The sequence below is a fragment of the Phaeoacremonium minimum genome (assembly GCF_000392275.1).
Source record: "Phaeoacremonium minimum UCRPA7 unplaced genomic scaffold PA7_03_scaffold_450, whole genome shotgun sequence".
NCBI classification, from domain to species: domain Eukaryota; kingdom Fungi; phylum Ascomycota; class Sordariomycetes; order Togniniales; family Togniniaceae; genus Phaeoacremonium; species Phaeoacremonium minimum.
In genome coordinates, this window is record NW_006921352.1 from 28,411 (window position 1) to 45,616 (window position 17,206).

General features: G+C 49.0%; 3 protein-coding genes across 3 annotated transcripts; 2 read left to right on the forward strand and 1 right to left on the reverse strand.

The window, feature by feature from the left end:
* Positions 1-10,121: 10,121 nt before the first annotated feature.
* On the forward strand, positions 10,122-11,717 carry UCRPA7_6062 (putative abc drug exporter protein; the record flags this gene model as incomplete). Its single annotated transcript, XM_007918604.1, has 1 exon — positions 10,122-11,717. The coding sequence occupies one exon, from the start codon at positions 10,122-10,124 to the stop codon at positions 11,715-11,717; it is 1,596 nt and encodes a 531-aa protein (XP_007916795.1).
* A 1,616-nt stretch (positions 11,718-13,333) lies between these two features.
* Positions 13,334-14,527, forward strand: UCRPA7_6063 (hypothetical protein; the record flags this gene model as incomplete). Its single annotated transcript, XM_007918605.1, has 1 exon — positions 13,334-14,527. One exon carries the CDS (start codon positions 13,334-13,336, stop codon positions 14,525-14,527), a length of 1,194 nt encoding a protein of 397 aa, XP_007916796.1.
* A 1,407-nt stretch (positions 14,528-15,934) lies between these two features.
* UCRPA7_6064 (putative type 11 methyltransferase protein) lies at positions 15,935-16,618 on the reverse strand (the record flags this gene model as incomplete). Its single annotated transcript, XM_007918606.1, has 1 exon — positions 15,935-16,618. The coding sequence occupies one exon, from the start codon at positions 16,616-16,618 to the stop codon at positions 15,935-15,937; it is 684 nt and encodes a 227-aa protein (XP_007916797.1).
* Positions 16,619-17,206: the final 588 nt, after the last annotated feature.

Consider the following 17,206-nt stretch of genomic DNA (forward strand, 5'->3'; position numbering starts at 1 on the left):
CACGTGGCCACCCTCTGTAGCCAATTCGACAGCAGTTCTGCCCTCATCGTCCTGACAGTTTGGATTCGCGCCTTTCTCCAACAGAAGAGACATAACTTCTTCATCCCCCGAATCAGCTGCACACAATAGTGGCGTCCAGCCATCCTCGTCTCGAACGTTCGGATCTGCCCCTTTCTCCAAGAGGAGAGACACAACTGCTGCGTGTCCCCGTTCAGCTGCACATAACAAAGACGTCCATCTCTGTTCGTCCCGCGAGCCAAGGTCAGCCCCTTTATCCAACAAAAGCGATACAACGGCCTCGTTCCCTGCTCCAGCTGCATATGAGAGGGGTGTTCGTCCCTCGTTGTCTCTGACGTCAATGTCGGCTTTGTTTTCGATGAGGAGTCTAGCTATCTTCGCATTTTCAGGTAGTATACTGTAATCATCCGCAGAGTCCGTGTCGTCGTCTTCTATCAGTGATGCTTCTACCATATCGGCCAAGCATTTCTCCGCAGCAAGAGAGAGTGCTGTTCTTCCATCTTCGTCTTGCAAGTTGGGATCTGCCCCTTGCCGAAGAAGCATTTTGACTTGCTCTTTACAGCCGTTCATAGCAGCCAGCATCAACAGTGTACGCCCCTGAGAGTCTACAAAGCATTCATCAGATTTCGCATCTGTCATCAGCATCTGCAGATGATTTGCGGCCCCAAGTGTACTCGCCGCGGCGACCGCAGCGGAGTTCCACCCATTATCTTGGCCACGTTTCTCTATCAAGATGCGAACAATGCTATCATGGCCATGTGCAATAGCCCATGCTAGTGGTGTTCTGCCAAACTCGATGTCTTCTATCGCTGTGTTCGCATGCCGTTCCAACAATAATCTGACCATGTTCTCGTGCCCTTCCATTGCGGCCCATGCAATTGGTGTCCGGTCAAGTTCATCTTTTAAATCCACCGCGGCATTGCTATCCAGCAATGACTTGAAAATATCCTCATGTCCCCTTTTCGCTGCCCACGACAATGGCGGCCGTCCATAGCGCGAATCACAGGTATCAGGACCGGCCCCTGCTTCTAGCAAAGTTTTGACCAAGGAACCATATCCCTTTCTGACCGCCAGAATCAGTGGCGTCTTACCAAAGATATCTGGGGTGTCGACCTGGGCCCCCGCCTCCAGCAAGCGTTTCGCCACAGCTTCGTGCCCGTTAGCCACTGCATGAAACAAGGGTGTCCGACAGTCTCCAGAGTCCGCTTCATTGGCATCAGCGTTCACGTTCAGCAGGATATCCACAGCGCTTTCATTCCCCTTTTCGGCAGCCCAGGATAAGAAGGTCCGACCATGTTCAAAATCGCGAGCATTCACGTTCTTTCCTGCGTTCAACACCTCTCGTAGTTTCGTGGGTTCCTCAACAAGTTCAGCAAACGAAAGTTGCTCCTCCCAAGGGAGTGATAGTTCTTCGTCCATACAGCCTCTGTGGATTTTCTGGACGCGATATTGTGACCAGCCAAGCTCTGTGTTGTTGGAAGCGTCGCAATCGTCGTATTGACCCCAGGGGGCAGATAAGTACCATTGAGCTGAATAGCTTTGTCGAATAATATCAAGCAGAGCTGAAATTAATGAAATCTTGAGCTCTTGGCGCTTTGAGTCATTTTTGAAGTGGACCAATGGCGGGTGTTAGTTCTTTCAATACGAACAAAATGTGGATATGCAACGCGGAGACTTTTCTGAGGAAAAATTTAGGTAATATTTATAGATATGGAAGCTGATTCTGAGGTTTGTGATACGGAATAGAATGCCAATTTGGAGTAGGACAGGTTAATGCAGGATAGTGATATCTTATGGGGAGACGGGAAGGCGGCCTGGGGAAGCATTCTGGGTCTCTCTAAATTGAGAAGCCCCAAATGTAGTAAGTGACAACGTCTCAGTGCTTCTCCACTAGTTCCTCCTTTCAGTCCTGCCCCCGGATGAGCGCAGCTTTTCGGTGTTAGCCGAGAGCCAAGGGGAGATCTCGTGGCTGTTCTGTCATTGTTTGAAGCTATTCAGACATTGGTGTCAAAATCGCTGGAGGGTGGGTTTAAGCCATACAGATTGCCCCGCACATTGACTGCCTCCGCAAACGAGACCACCAAGGCCGGACCATGCTACCTAGAGCTGTCTAGCTCAACGTAACATTATTGTCATCGCCATCCTAGTTTCGTAGAGTAGACCGATACTTGAGATACACATTTTGTCACCGATGCAACTCTCTGGATGATGTGTAAGAAATGTTTGGTGGCGGCCATACAAGCGCCCAAGTCAAACCCTTGTCCCGGATGGATCAAAGGTGGCGGTGCAGGCGCAGCACCGTTAAAGCGAAATTGCGGACTTCGTTGATGCCTTCAAGGCGGTTCGATGGGCTTTCCGGATGAGGCAACCTAAAAACATTCAGAATATCTCCGGTGGTTTAATAAAGGTGTGGTTCTGTAATCATTGGTCAACAACAAGAGCTACAAATATGTTAGTTAAACATGTTCTCAATTCGTCGAATTCTACCTCGCACTTGTCGTTCATCCTACCGCTATCTTCCTACTTACACAACTTGCGCAACTCAGAAGATGACTTTCGACATCAGTTCAGGAAATGTCGAGTTCGGTTTACTGTGCCCAGGGTCTTTGATGCAGAGTCTCCGGAGAGATGATCTCGACAACGTGCGCAAGATCAAGTCGCTCCAAACTTCCTATAGCACTGCCCACGTCACCTGGCAATGTCCCGTTGGCTGCAGCGATCTGAACATAGTGAAGGACTTCATTGAATCGATTGACTCACTCGAGAGACTGTTAGTCTTGAATTATGAAGCAGACGCGTCTTCTCTCTGGGCTGCCATATTCCATCACGCAAAGTCTTTAAGCAATCTGGCTGTGCATGGCCCACCACAGAAACAATTGGAGGTTTGGACACCGTCTATGGTTAACCAAGTCGGTAATAACCTGACTGAACTGAAGACGCTGGAAATAGACATCAGTCTTGAAGAAGCCGAGCGCCATTTAGCAGGCTGCACTACTAAGACAGAGTCCGAAAGGAAGACTCAGACTGCGCTTCAAGAACTCGCAAGAATTAGCCAGTTGGAATCCATCGTGATTAATGTCAATCTTCAGGATGCTCCAAGCATGTTCTCTGCGCAGCACACCTGGAATGTTATTGGCTGCATCTCTTTCCCTCCACCGAACAAGGAGCCATGCAAGCAGCTGGCCCGGCAGATTTTCGACTCATTCTTGGATATTTCATTGGACTGCGCCTTGAAACACCTGGAACTTCGCTTTCCTCGTCGTTGTTGGGACGATCGATGCCAGTTCTGGACCCTTGCCTATTCGGTTCGCGTAAGAAAAGACGAAACGGGAGTGATAGTAGAAGCAGATGATAATTGGAAGCAATATTTGCCGACAGAGCCGGATTATGTAAGTGGTGGAGTGTTGAGGCAGTTGGTCAATGAAGCATATAGCGAACAAAGACGTGCATGGATGTAACTACTGTGGCACCTTTACTCAAGTATTAAATAGAGCATCACATAAGTATCAAATTCATTGTGAGCAGTACACATGGCAGAGCTAGGTCCAACCCTTTACTCAGTTACATATTATCATGATATCACTATATTGATAATTGGAGCAAAGTCAGTTTACGTTCTATATTCTAGAGCGATTATAACGCGCGGCGAGCAAGCATAGTGCAAGCTTTGGTGGTGCGGAAGCTACAACTTGTTTTTAAGGATATAACCTCGACCCTGTCGCCACGTTTTTGAGGATACCTGCTTCCTCGAGTGCACCTACTAGACCCGCCAACATGTAATCACACCCCCGCGCTACTCTCAATGCCATACTGACAGGCAAGTATTCGGTTTGAAGAGAAACAGTGCTGTTATAAGTGACTTCACCAATTGGTACCACCACTTCTGGAACTCCGGCCATGATGGAGACCGACGAGTCCCCGAACCCCAGTGGGGGGGTCGTGGGCTCGGTTGTGTAGACATTACGATAACTTGGTTCTGCAATGCCCCATGGATAGATATAAAGCCCTTCTGAACAGGACTCGCTATCATGACGCCCATAGCCTTCCGTTTCATACCAACTTTTGAAGAGTGAGATGTTATGTAAGGCTTGTGCGTAGACCTCATCCGTCGCGTGGGTCAAGGACCAATGCCAACGTGCCAGAGGGCCAGGATTGATGAATGGCTGACGGCCGCCGTGCTTCGCGGCATAGTCCTGAAAGAACGGCTTCCCCAGCATATTCCACTGATCATGAGAGATGTAAACACCGTATGTCAGGTACAGCATACTCGCAAGGTTTTCCGGTCGATCTCCACGAGTCTCTTCCCACAATGCAGTATAATTACTAGATGTTGACTTTACCTGAAGGAAGTTCTCTAGTTTCTCAACAAAAGTATCAACAAGAGACGAGACTTGCGGTGTCATCTTTCCAGACGTCCAGTCACTCGGGGCCACAGCTCGGTATATAGTCTTGGGGAAAGCTGTATAGTTGGAAATCATGTCTGGGTACCAGGCTTGCGTAGCTTTGGCCCAGAGACTGCCACTTCTAGCAAAGAGACCAGCAGTGTCAGAGACCGGGCTCAGGGGAATCACGTGGTCAAGTGAAATCGCCCCTGTCGACGGCCTGTTTCCGAAGATACCGTCAGCACCTGCAGGGCCACGCATCGAGCCACCAGTATCGCTCCCGACAGATAAGTCTAACCAATCATAAGAAGCGATTCCAGCACCCGGTCCTGTTGAGGAACCACTCGGGACTTGGTATCCATCCCCTCTTGGATTAAAGGGCGCGTGGAGATCCACCCAGTCAGCAGTAGGCCGATCTCCGTTAGCAAACTGAACAGTTCCCATTTTGCCAACAAGCACCGCTCCCAGATCAATTAACCGCTGGACTGCCGGTGCAGTATTGTTCTGAGTTCCATACAGGTAGAAGTAGGCTCGATTGCCTCCACTTGTAGCGACTCCCTTCACATGAAAGATGTCTTTAACTCCAAAACGCAAGCCAGCAAGTGGTGTCTCTTCAGTAGGTGTAAAGTACAGTCTCGACGGAACCGCGATGCTCTTCGCCATCACGTTCTCTGTCACTGCTGCCAAAGATACAAAGGCATCATCCTCGTCACTAACAACACCTTGAATGAATGCAAGATTATCGTCAGGATATAGTCTATGCGCCTTATAGATGTTCCCGCTGGATGCCGACACGAAGTATGGTCCCTTGGCAACATGCCCACTGATAGGACCAATTGCTGTTCCGCTCACATCCCCAAATATGCCGCCAGCTGCCATGAGAAGAGATATGTCCAAATCTGCGAGACAGGCGGCAAGAGACGAGGTATTGATTGCGGCTTGGCTGGATCCTATAGATCTCACGTAGAGGGTCCGCAGGAACGCCATCTGAAACACGTCATCTTGGCTTTCGTATTGCAAAGTCACATTCAAGAGCTCCGATGCCTCGAATTTGTCAGCGGACGTCTCAATAATTGTCATCGGAAAGAGATCATGCCCCGGCAGAGCCGCAGCGGCCAAGGTAGCCTTTCTGGTGCAGTTACTTCCAAGCTGACCAATTGGAATGCCACCAGCATAATACGGGATTCCGTGAAGGGTCACGACTGTGCCATTGTCCACTAAAGCAGCAGAGGCAAGGCAGGATGCGGCCACAACGAAGAATAAAGAAATCATCGTAGTTATACAATGCACCCCGCAAGTATTTGATTGGAGCTGCTTCTCTGGGGGCTGTAAACCATACACAGAGGGTTTTCATTCGTATACAATCTCGACATGGTTATATAGTTAAGCCTACACTCCGACTTTTCGGAGTTCTCCAACAGAAACAATAGAATTGACATACTGGCCCCATGGCAATGCCCTATCTCGGTGGGTTATCTTGGTAGTCAATGCACAAACTACATCGGCATGTGCCGGTTCAATTGATTAAGCTGTGTATATGTTTATTTTGCTGCATAAAATGTTTGTTACCTCAAGAAAGGATCGAGGCCTGCCTTAGTCTTGTCCGACTTCGCCTGACGTGCATGTGGACCCTTTGCTGCAACCGGCTGACAGGCTGACGCTTTGCTAAACTGGAATTAGGGGCTACTCACGCTAAGCGATTCGAGCTACTAGCCAGCACTCAACGATAAGCCTGTCGAGTAAGTCGCTGTTGCTGATCTCTGAACTCTGTCTTCTTATCTCTTGTATCCACCACAAGTACTTGAAGCTCGGCATGTTATAGCGCGATAAGCGTTCTGTGCTACTGTCTGTTTTGGACTGTTGTCTTCGCTAGCTAGTGGATCTCCTTCAATGCGCGTGGTTCAACAAGGTTCTACAGAACGCGTACGGATGGCTTCTATTTGTAATCGAAGAGCCAAGGTCTAGCTCATGAACATTTGTCAGTGCCAATTGCCCAATGCCGTGTCATCTAAGATGCGCTTTAGCGTTTGCCAGCGATCTTGTCATTTCATCCGTCGTATTTGCAATAGCGTGAAACACATGACTAGACTATGCTTAGGACTTTAAATCTTACATTTGCCATATCTCAATTGCAGCGGATTGGAAAGGTGCATTGGTGGTGACAGCCTCTCTATGCTGTTTTGTCAAGCTCGCCCAGCTGGCATGTGAAGAATGTTTGTTTCACGATTGACCAGAGCTACAGTAGCCGGGCATCGTGTAGGATTTAAGTGCAATAACCTATCGCCGATTTTAGCGGGATGCAAGCCAGGGGGCAGGGCTTACCTGTTGGGGATAACGGTGGTACGTCAGCAATGTCTTGACTCACAAGGTGAAGCCAGTGTTGAGATGCGCGACACGCTAAAAGGAGGCTCTCCGGATCTTAAGTCCAAAACCCGATTGCTAAATGGCGGAGTTTGGAGTGGATCTATCTCAACCTCATCTTCAATCGAAGCGTCATTGCTACCCTATCTTACCTCGAGCCTACCAGCCAACTCCCTGAAAAAACGGGTAGGTTAGGCGGCTTCAGCTAAAGACGGCCCGAGTGCCCAACGCCCGGATGAGACGCAAGTTGACTGCCAGGGTACGAGAGTCCCTTGCCTTAGTGCAATGCGAATCTCTGACCTGCCGTTTGTCTGTTGGGGAGGGATCCGATTTCTAATCAGAGAAGGTTTCTAAGCTGGGAGGGTCTGAAAAGTGGAGAGTGTCTTGACGGCATCGTGCGGCCCAGGCGCCGTCCCTATTGGTGGGGCCTTGAATGAATCAGAATGATTTTCACCGCTTACATTTACACAAACAATGTGCATACCTATGTAAATACCCTGGGAGTCTGCTTTCTTGATCATTTTTGAAATGTTACTGAAGCTTGCTCTTTTCTAATAGACAGCTGTCACGTCTCACTACTCGGCCCGCGGTCATTGACTTCCTTTCTACCAGGTTTTGCGCATTGCCTGAACTGTTGTAGACATTATGTCAGGGCCGATACCCGAGCGCCCAAGTGAGGCGCAAGCTGGTGAGTTTGCACCATTGCTTGTGCGCTGGTTCCCGTAGAATTGGTGTTGTCAAATTGAGTATTCGGAATGGCGCTGACGTGCGCTAAATAGCAGATGACAGCCCCGATGACTCTGGCGAAACAACACGAATTCCCAGTGCTGGTGACTCGTCTGTCGAGACTGACGATGGGACCTGGGGTGAACGGCACAATGGGGGCCCAGTCAGCCAGCGGATGGCAATGTCAGACTTTGAAGAGTTACAGCGCGAACTCACTCGACTAAGTCTAGCACGTTCTGCTTCACACAAAACCGATGGTCGAAGATCTGGCGTTTTCAAGACTGCATCGCGCAAGGAAACGAGGACAAGTAGGCCCCCGACTCATATTGACGACGAAAAAGATGTACACCTAGACGAAGACGAAGAGGAATTTCGACTCGAGCAATTCATGCGTGAAGGACATCTCGAAAGGCGGACTGAATCTGGCGAGTCAGCCAAGAAGCTCGGAGTAGTCTTTAAAAATGTCACCGTCAAGGGAGTCGATAGCGGCGCCAGCTTTGTTCGCACTCTCCCGGATGCGATCATTGGTACCTTCGGTCCAGACCTATACCACATTTTGTCTAATTGGATACCCGCATTGCGATTCGGTAAACAGCCCGATCTGAGAGACCTTATCCGTGACTTCACTGGAGTAGTCAGGCATGGTGAGATGTTACTTGTGCTTGGACGGCCGGGAAGTGGGTGCAGCACCTTTCTCAAAGTGATGGCAAATAACCGTAGCTCCTACGCTCATGTCGCTGGAGATGTAATTTACAGTGGCTTGTCCGCAGAGGAGGTCGAAAAAAGCTATCGCGGCGAAGTTGTTTACAACGAAGAAGATGATCAGCATCTTCCTAACCTGACTGTGTGGCAGACACTCAAGTTCTCACTCCTCAACAAAACAAAGAAATCTGTCCGCGGGGATATCGAGCTTATAATCGATGCCTTAATGAAGATGTTTGCAATATCCCATACGAAGGACACGCTGGTGGGAAATGAGTACGTCCGTGGTGTGTCAGGTGGTGAGCGGAAGCGGGTTAGTATCGCGGAGGCCCTGGCTACAAAAAGTACAGTGGTTTGCTGGGATAACTCTACACGTGGCCTTGATGCATCCACAGCACTCGACTTTGCAAAGTCCCTGCGCATCATGACGGATGTATCGGACAGGACGACGATCACTACTTTATACCAAGCTGGTGAAGGCATTTACCAACTTATGGACAAGGTGCTCGTGATCGATGAGGGTCGGATGCTATACCAAGGGCCAGCCAGCAAGGCAAGGCAGTACTTTGAAGACCTTGGGTTCTACGCTGCACCGCGGCAGACCACTGCTGATTTCCTAACGTCGGTTTGCGATGTCAACTCTCGCACCTTTCGGGAGGGGTTCGAAGATAGTTGCCCCAAAACGGCTCAAGAGCTTGAAAAGGCTTTTCGCGAGAGTGCCGATTATCAAGCAGTCCTTGCCGATGTACAGGACTTCGAAAATCATCTCCACCAAACAGGTCACGGTGACGCTCGTCAGTTTCAGCAATCAGTCAAGGATCAGAAATCTCGTACGGTTCAAAAACATTCCAATTACACAGTCAGCTTCTGGAAGCAAGTTCTTGCCTGCACAAGACGCGAGTTCTGGCTCATTTTGGGAGACAAGACTTCACTATACACGAAATTCTTCATTGTCATCAGCAATGGTTTTATTGTTGGATCACTATTCTACAATACTCCAAGCTCTACAGTAGGCGCATTCTTATTGGGTGGCGTTGTATTCTTTTCGATTGTTTTTATCAGTTGGCTCCAGCTATCCGAGCTTCAAAAAGCAGTAGCTGGTCGTACCATTGTTGCCCGACACAAACAGTATGCGTTCTACAGGCCAAGCGCCGTCAGCCTTGCTCGTGTTATGACGGACTTTCCACTTTTGCTACTACAGGTCATCTTGTTTGGAATAATAATGTATTTCATGACAAACCTTGACCTCGAAGCTGGGAAGTTCTTTATCTATTTGTTGTTTATTTACATCACGACAATCTGCATTACAGCTATGTATCGCATGATGGCCTCGGTATCTCCGACAATTGATGATGCTGTAAGATTTTCCGGCATCGGTCTCAACCTACTTGTCATATACACCGGATATGTCATCGCAAAGCCACTCTTACTGTCGCAGAAGATATGGTTTGGATGGATTTACTATATCAACCCAGTAAGTAGACTAATGCCTCATTAAAACAACAATGTCGGGCCAAGAGTGCTAACAGTCAACAGATCAGCTATTCCTTCGAAGCCGTTCTATCAAATGAATTCTCTGGTCGACAACTCCAGTGCGATCCTTCACAGCTTATTCCCCGAGGACCACATATTTCTGCAGAAAACCAAGCATGTGCGATTGTAGGGGCCCACCCTGGCAGCAAAATTGTATCCGGAGACGACTATCTCGGCACACAGTTCGAGTATAGTCGATCGCATTTGTGGCGCAATTTTGGTGTCGTTATAGCATTCGCCGTCCTTTATCTTCTCGTGACTGTTATTGCTATGGAGAAGCTGTCTTTCGCTCGGTCGGGAGGTGGCGCTTTGGTATTCAAGCCGTCGAAGAAAATGAAGAAACACCTCAAAGCAGACGTAGAAAAAGGAGATCTAAGCGGCACATTATCACCCAACGAGATGATCGACCGGACCGCTACGCAGGACGAAGCACTCAGGGATATCACCAGAAGTGAGAGAATCTTCACTTGGGAGGATGTGTCTTATACTGTTCCCACTCCACAAGGACCGAAGCAGCTGCTCAATAACATCAATGGCTACGTTCAACCAGGTGTCATGGTAGCTCTCATGGGCGCGAGTGGTTCTGGAAAAACAACACTCTTGAACACACTTTCTCAACGGCAGACAGTTGGTGTCGTTAGTGGAGATATGCTTGTCGATGGACGAGTGCTTGGCAACGATTTCCAGCGTAGCACCGGCTTTGTCGAACAAATGGATCTCCACGATGAGACAGCCACTATCCGTGAGGCACTCGAGTTTTCCGCACTCCTCCGTCAGAGTCGTGATATCCCTCGCAAGGAAAAGTTGGATTATGTGGACAAGGTTATTGATCTTCTCGAGCTGCGGGAAGTCGAGGATGCTATAATCATGTCGTTGGGGGTCGAGCAAAAGAAGCGACTTACAATTGGTGTCGAGCTCGCAGCAAGACCCTCCCTTCTTCTCTTCCTTGATGAGCCTACCAGCGGTCTAGACTCCCAATCTGCATTCTCCATTGTTCGATTTCTCAAAAAGCTCTGCGCGGCTGGACAGGCCATCATCTGCACGATCCACCAGCCATCGTCTGAGTTGATTCAGCAGTTTGACAGAATCCTTGCACTCAACCCCGGAGGAAACGTCTTCTACTTTGGCCCAGTGGGCGAAAATGGGAGCTCAGTTATCAAGTACTTTGCTGACCGTGGTGTGGATTGTCCACCTGGGAAGAATGTTGCCGAATTCATCCTTGAGACGGCTATCAAAGGTGGTCATCGAGCTGATGGGAAAAAGCTGAATTGGAATGATGAGTGGCGCAACTCACAGGAGCACGCTGAGGTACTGCAAGAAATCAAACGCATCAAACATGAGCGCAGCCAAGTCGAAGCGCCAGCAGTTGCTTCTCAACATGAGTTTGCTGCCCCGGTTCTCGCGCAGATCACTGAGTTGACCAGGCGTATGTTCGTTCATCAGTGGAGAGATCCTTCATATATATACGGAAAGCTGTTCACAGCCGTCATCATTGGGATCTTCAACGGATTCACCTTTTGGAAACTCGGTGATACTATTGCGGACATGCAGAACCGCATGTTCACTGCGTTTTTGATCATAATCATTCCGCCAACAGTTCTCAACGCCGTCCTGCCTAAATTCTATCAAAACCGAGCACTATGGGAAGCTCGGGAATATCCTTCTCGCATCTATGGCTGGGTGGCTTTCTGTACAGCCGAAATCATCTCGGAGATTCCGGGTTCTCTTATCAGCGGCGTGATCTACTTCGTATTGTGGTATTTTCCGACGGGTCTACCATACGATGCGCCTGCCGCTGGCTACGTCTTTTTAATGACTCTTCTCTTTTTCCTTTTCCAGTCAAGTTGGGGCCAATGGATTTGCGCCTTTGCGCCGAGCTTTACTGTGATTTCAAATATCGTGCCCTTCTTTCTTGTAATGTTCTCCCTTTTCAACGGTGTCGTAGTACCTTACGCTCAACTTAACGTCTTTTGGAAGTACTGGGTAAGTCTCTAACGTCAGAATCTCCTAATTACGGGATTTAACGAACTGTCTAGGTCTACTGGATGAACCCTAGCACTTATTGGATGGGGGGTGTTTTGGCGGCTACTCTAGCAAAGCAGACAGTCACCTGCAGTAACCAAGAAGCCGCCTATTTCAATCCACCATCTGGTCAGACATGCAAGGACTTTGCTGGCGCCTTTGTCAAGCAAGTTGGTCAGGGGTATCTCACGAACCCCGATGCAACATCTAATTGTGGCTATTGTCAGTACGCCAATGGATCGGAATATCTCGCTTCCCTAAATGTTATGCCTAACCAAAAATGGCGCGACTTTGGTATCTTCCTAGTCTTTTGTTTTTCAAACTGGGCGTAAGTCTACTCTTTTTTGCCACTTATCCTCACTCAGCCTGGCGTTCGACCTCGGCAGGCCTACTTCGTGGGGAACTTTTCTTCCAAATCCTGCAAACGACACTTGATTGGAAGCTAATCTGTATGAATTCTAGGCTGATCTACATTTTCATCTACACCGTACGGGTCAAGGGGTGGAGTTTTGGCTTGGAACCCTTATTCAGAGTTCTCGGAAAGGGCGTCACAGCTATGACTAGACTATTCAAAGGGTTTGGAAGGAGAAAGAATGTACACTAGGATCTCTCGAGATAACAGGAGGTTGTTTCGTCGTGTGAGGCCACAAGATATAGACTAGAAGCTGGATAGATACTCGGATATGGAGGATTTTAGCATGAGGTGACACGCTGGCGAGGAGTTTGAAGAAAAGTGTCAACATGACTAACACAACATAAAAATGCAATTGATTTCCTTTATTATGAAGCTAGCTTCTTCATAATACTTAAGCACGCTAAAACCTTGTCTGATTAGTAAAACGTCCCTGACTTCCCTTTCTGTTGAAGAGATATTGCTCAAGTCTCTAACAACCTTATGTTGGCATACCAAGCGCGAAACAAGGGGCCAACCATTTGAGCCACTGAATGCGACAAAGTCCGAGCAACTAGATTTCCTCCAGTCATTGAAGACCATTTTCTGACATTACTGGCTCGGATTGTTCACACTTCGAGAGTTGATCCGATTGCACTGCCAGCCATCCCCTTGCGCGCACTGCCACAGGGCGGGCCGAGGCTTAGCAGCATCGGGAGGATCAATATCCCTGTCCCCCGCTCACACTTTCTCTTCAAAATTGCATGTTTCGTGCATGGGGAAGGCACAACATGCGCTTCAGCTAGGATCGTTTGCATTGAGGGTGCGGCTGCCTTAGCATGTTTCTTATCGGCGGCAATTTACTGTTCACTTCAAATGACAACTATGCCAACTCAGCCTTCAACACGGCAGCCTGGAGGTTGAAAACACTTTCGTGATTGATATATAACATTGTGACGGCTTGAAAGCTTTTGTTTCATTCTTGAACATGGCAATAAGGGCTTCTTCTGCCTAGAGCACATTCAATATGCCTCGAACAGGACTGAAGTCATCGCCAGCTTTGGCGATTGAACTCGAGAACCCGCAAAGCTCATATTTGCCAGACGATATCATACTTGGCAAAGTACTACGACGAGCACACACAGTTAGCCCAAAATGCTGGGTCAGGATTAAGCTGTTTGGCAGAGCAAAATCCAAGATGACAGTCAGCAACGGACAGAATAAGAGCGTCTACCGCGGCAGATTCACCTTGTTTGAGACTCACGAGAAGCTATTTGAAGGCCCGATCCACGTACCACCGGATGGTGAGCCCCAAGTGTGGCCTTTTGCTATTGCAGTTCCCAAAGGTCCATCGCCTCGGTTGGTCTCAAGTGGTAACGAGCAGAAGTACAGCAACCTATCGCTGAAACTGGAAGACATTGAAAAACAATCTCTGCCCCCCGCATTCTATTACGCTGGAGATTCGTGGGGCAAGAAGTTCCACGGCTACGTTGAGTACTATCTCGAAGCAGAGATTCGCCTCTCCGGGTCCGGGAGTCCTGCGGGCACGGCGACCCTTCCAATCTTTGTTCGTCCTCCTTCATCTCCGATTCCCATCACCGACTTCGACCTGAAAGGGCGTTCTTTTGGTGGCCTCATCAAAAGCCAGCGTCTTGTTCCTGGCATGGAAACCACGGAGCTATCGTTCAAGCAGAAAACACAGAAGTTTTTTGGTTCTTCTAAGGTCCCCGAATTCATCTACTCGCTTGAGATCGACTATCCTACCGTAATCCAGCTGGGAAACCCAAACACGATCCCTTTCAAGATCCGTCTGTTGCCCAACCGGTCGCGCACATCCGACATCATTGAGGATGTGCCGCAGAAGGTTACGCTTACGAAGCTAACCATGGAGCTCAAAGCAAACACGGCCGTGCGATGTGCTGGGACATTTAGTTCACACGATGCCGACAAGACAGCCAAGCATCCCATTCATCTAGCACAAGTAATGGTGGGGGTCGGCTCGATTGTGGTGCCATCAAGCGTTGACGAAGAGGCTATCGATCTTGGTGCTCTGCTGGACCTACGACTCGATGCAAGGCGTCCTTATACCATGGGAAGGCAGCTTTCACCCTTTCAAAATCGTCTGGCACCCAGTTTTACAACATACAACATCAGACACAGTTACCGGCTGAAGTGGGAGGTCACCATTTCCATAGCTGGGGAGTCAACGTCTCTGTCAGGGGAATACCCGGTCTCTATCCTTGCTCCGAGTGAGGAGCAGGAGATCGAGGCACATAACGCCTTAACACCAGAAGAGAAGCGCAAGAAGTTTGAGGAAGTTTTGGAGGCAGCGAACCTAGGTGTGGCGGGAGCGAGCGCGATCCTCGATATTATACAGGCTGCGAGCGGATAGGATGTCTCATTGGTCGAGCAGAATTGAGGTTGACCGTCACGGAGAGTATACAAGATTGGTTTTTTATCCCCCCCTCTTTCGCAAGTAATGAATAGCAAGATACCCCACCGTTGCCCACAAGGATGTTTCTTAGATCGGTGAAGACAGAATTTCATTTTTGAACTTTCAAGCAACCTATGTGACACATTTGTTTCTGCAAATTCTGAAGTCTCCAAGCAACCCACGGTATTCCCAATCCTCCTCCAATCCAATGGCCCCAAGCTTTCGGTCTAAACTTCTCTCCTCCCCAGTTCCAAACAACCCAGCCATCAATCACTGCCGCAATGGTCATTGTGCCCACCCATATATTGACAGCATCCTCATTGCCCGTGGCTTGGAAGGCAACGAGACACGCACCAAACACAATGTCACGGGCAGCTTTAACGTAGACAAATGGAGACACTACGTCGCCGCTATTGTTCGCAGCTGGGTGACTCTTGTCCGCCGATACCGAAGGAGGGGCTCGAGAAGATATGCTGCTGGTGGTTGGAATGCCAAAGATCTCGTAATATTCCCGAGGTTGACGGAGTGTGGTCAGTCCAAGGCCCACCAGGCTGGTCCCGATGAAATATGCGGGGAGAGTATACAGGGGTGGTAAAGTGAAGGACATGGCGGTTCAATGTAAAGTGATCATACGCTTGAAGGGTCGGTGGTACTGTGATGCACACGCCTAAAGTTGTTCATGTTGTTCAATGGTCTATGACGTACCTGTTTGAGGCTGCACAACGTCATTAGATTTTCGGTCAGTCGCAACCCACCACCTAATTGGAATAAGCTAATTGTTGCCTCATTCAGGGGATTACGACCAGTCCACGCCCTGTATTGTCAACAATGACTAGAATGCTAAGTCTAATGAGAGCGGCAGCCTTGCGTGGGATCATGGCGGGTCATGATCCATCAAAGTCATTCAATAACTGAAGACTCGACTAATCGGCATAGGGTATTATCTGGCTAATTTTCTGACTGCGAAGGAAGTTCAGCCGCCAAGGTTTTCCAGGGGCGTTTTCCTGTCGGTTCAAGGGGTCATTTATGAGCTCTGACCTAATGGCCTTGCGGTGAAACTCAGAACCATCCCCAAATCCTCAGGATTGGTGTCGTTAATGCATCATCATCACGCCTCTTGGCTTGTTAAAGCACTCCAATTCAATTCATAGTGACAGAAGGAGCCAGGAAGACGCCTCGACTATTAGTTCCAAACGAGGAAAGTTCAACTAAATGTCGAAATACTGCTGTTTGAACAATGCCTCTGTTGGGATTCTAGTAATTAAAGTTCAGTGGCTAAAGTTCAAATGCGTCGCAATCCCGTTCGGGATAGGATACAAGCTGGAGGCAAGGCTGTGGGTAGGCTGCCACAAAAGGTCCCTCCCGTCATCCCAACTTCTTCGCGATGATGAAGAGCTCTGGTTCTTCGTCTGTATCTGACTCTTTAGGGGGAACGAACAACTCCCCCTGAGTATGCACGATCTCTAATCCTGCATCTGCCAATGTCTTCTTCCATCCATTTCGTGTGAACAGAACTGAGATTGTGACATCTTCGCCCAGGAATCTCCAAGGAATCTTCCGCGCACACAACCCATCCTCTCCGAATCCGCCGTTCATCTTCTCCTTCGGTATATCCTCTGCGGCGATGGTGGCAACACAGAGCAATCCGCCGGGCCTGAGCCATGACACCTGGCGTTGCACCAGCGCCTCAATCTCCTCGCGGTCCAAGACGAAAAGAGACAATATATTCAACACGGCGTGGAACTGCATTCCGTCGGGTGGTTCATAGTGTCGCATATCAGCAAGCTCGAAGGAACCATCCGGGACGGTTTTGCTAATGAGGTTAATCATCTCAGGTGAGAAATCGACGCCAGTGACATGATGCCCCGCTTGTGCAAGAGTGACAGCTACGGGTCTGCCTGTGCCACAGCCTACGTCCAGGACTGCGGACGTTTCTGGGAGGTGAGTGAGGATGGTCTGGAGGAACTTGCTTAGAGCGGGGTTCTGTGAGAAAGCCTTTTCGTATCGGGCCGCCAGGGACGAATAATGCTCGGGGTTCTGTTCTTGCATTTTATCGGCGAAAGACGGAGGAAATTTTGCGATTTTAATAGGTATCGCTCGCGTTGATATGATAGGTAGCTTGATAAATCACATCATGTTACGGTGCAGGCGTTTCTTAAGGTTGTGATAAGCTTCTCAACAGCCCCACCGGTCCGAGTGGTCGGGTGTTGATGACGTGAGTGCTGCGAGCGTTCCTTCCGCAGTGTAACAGGTGAAGATAGGAAAGAGCGAATGACTGTCCGTTTGACTAAGCAACTTATCACATAGTCTCGCAATTATTCACATTGCCCCCTTTTTCTGCGCCGACCTTCCCGCTCGTAGAGTAGCTTTTGTGTCTCTTCTTCATCGTCATAACTGTACTCAACCGTCGGCTTTGGGTCTGGCGCCATTGGGATGTATCTTGATGAGGTCGGATAAGATGGGAGTTCGTTTGGAAAGGCTGTCCAGTTTTGGATCTCGCCTCGGCCGCCACCTCTTCGCCAAGTTTCATCCCAGTTCCAAGAGTCGGAGTCCTTCTTGGGCCTCGTTTCGGCTGAAGGATTTCGCCACCAATACTTGAAATCATACCATTCCAAGACTATACGTGCCATGATGTGT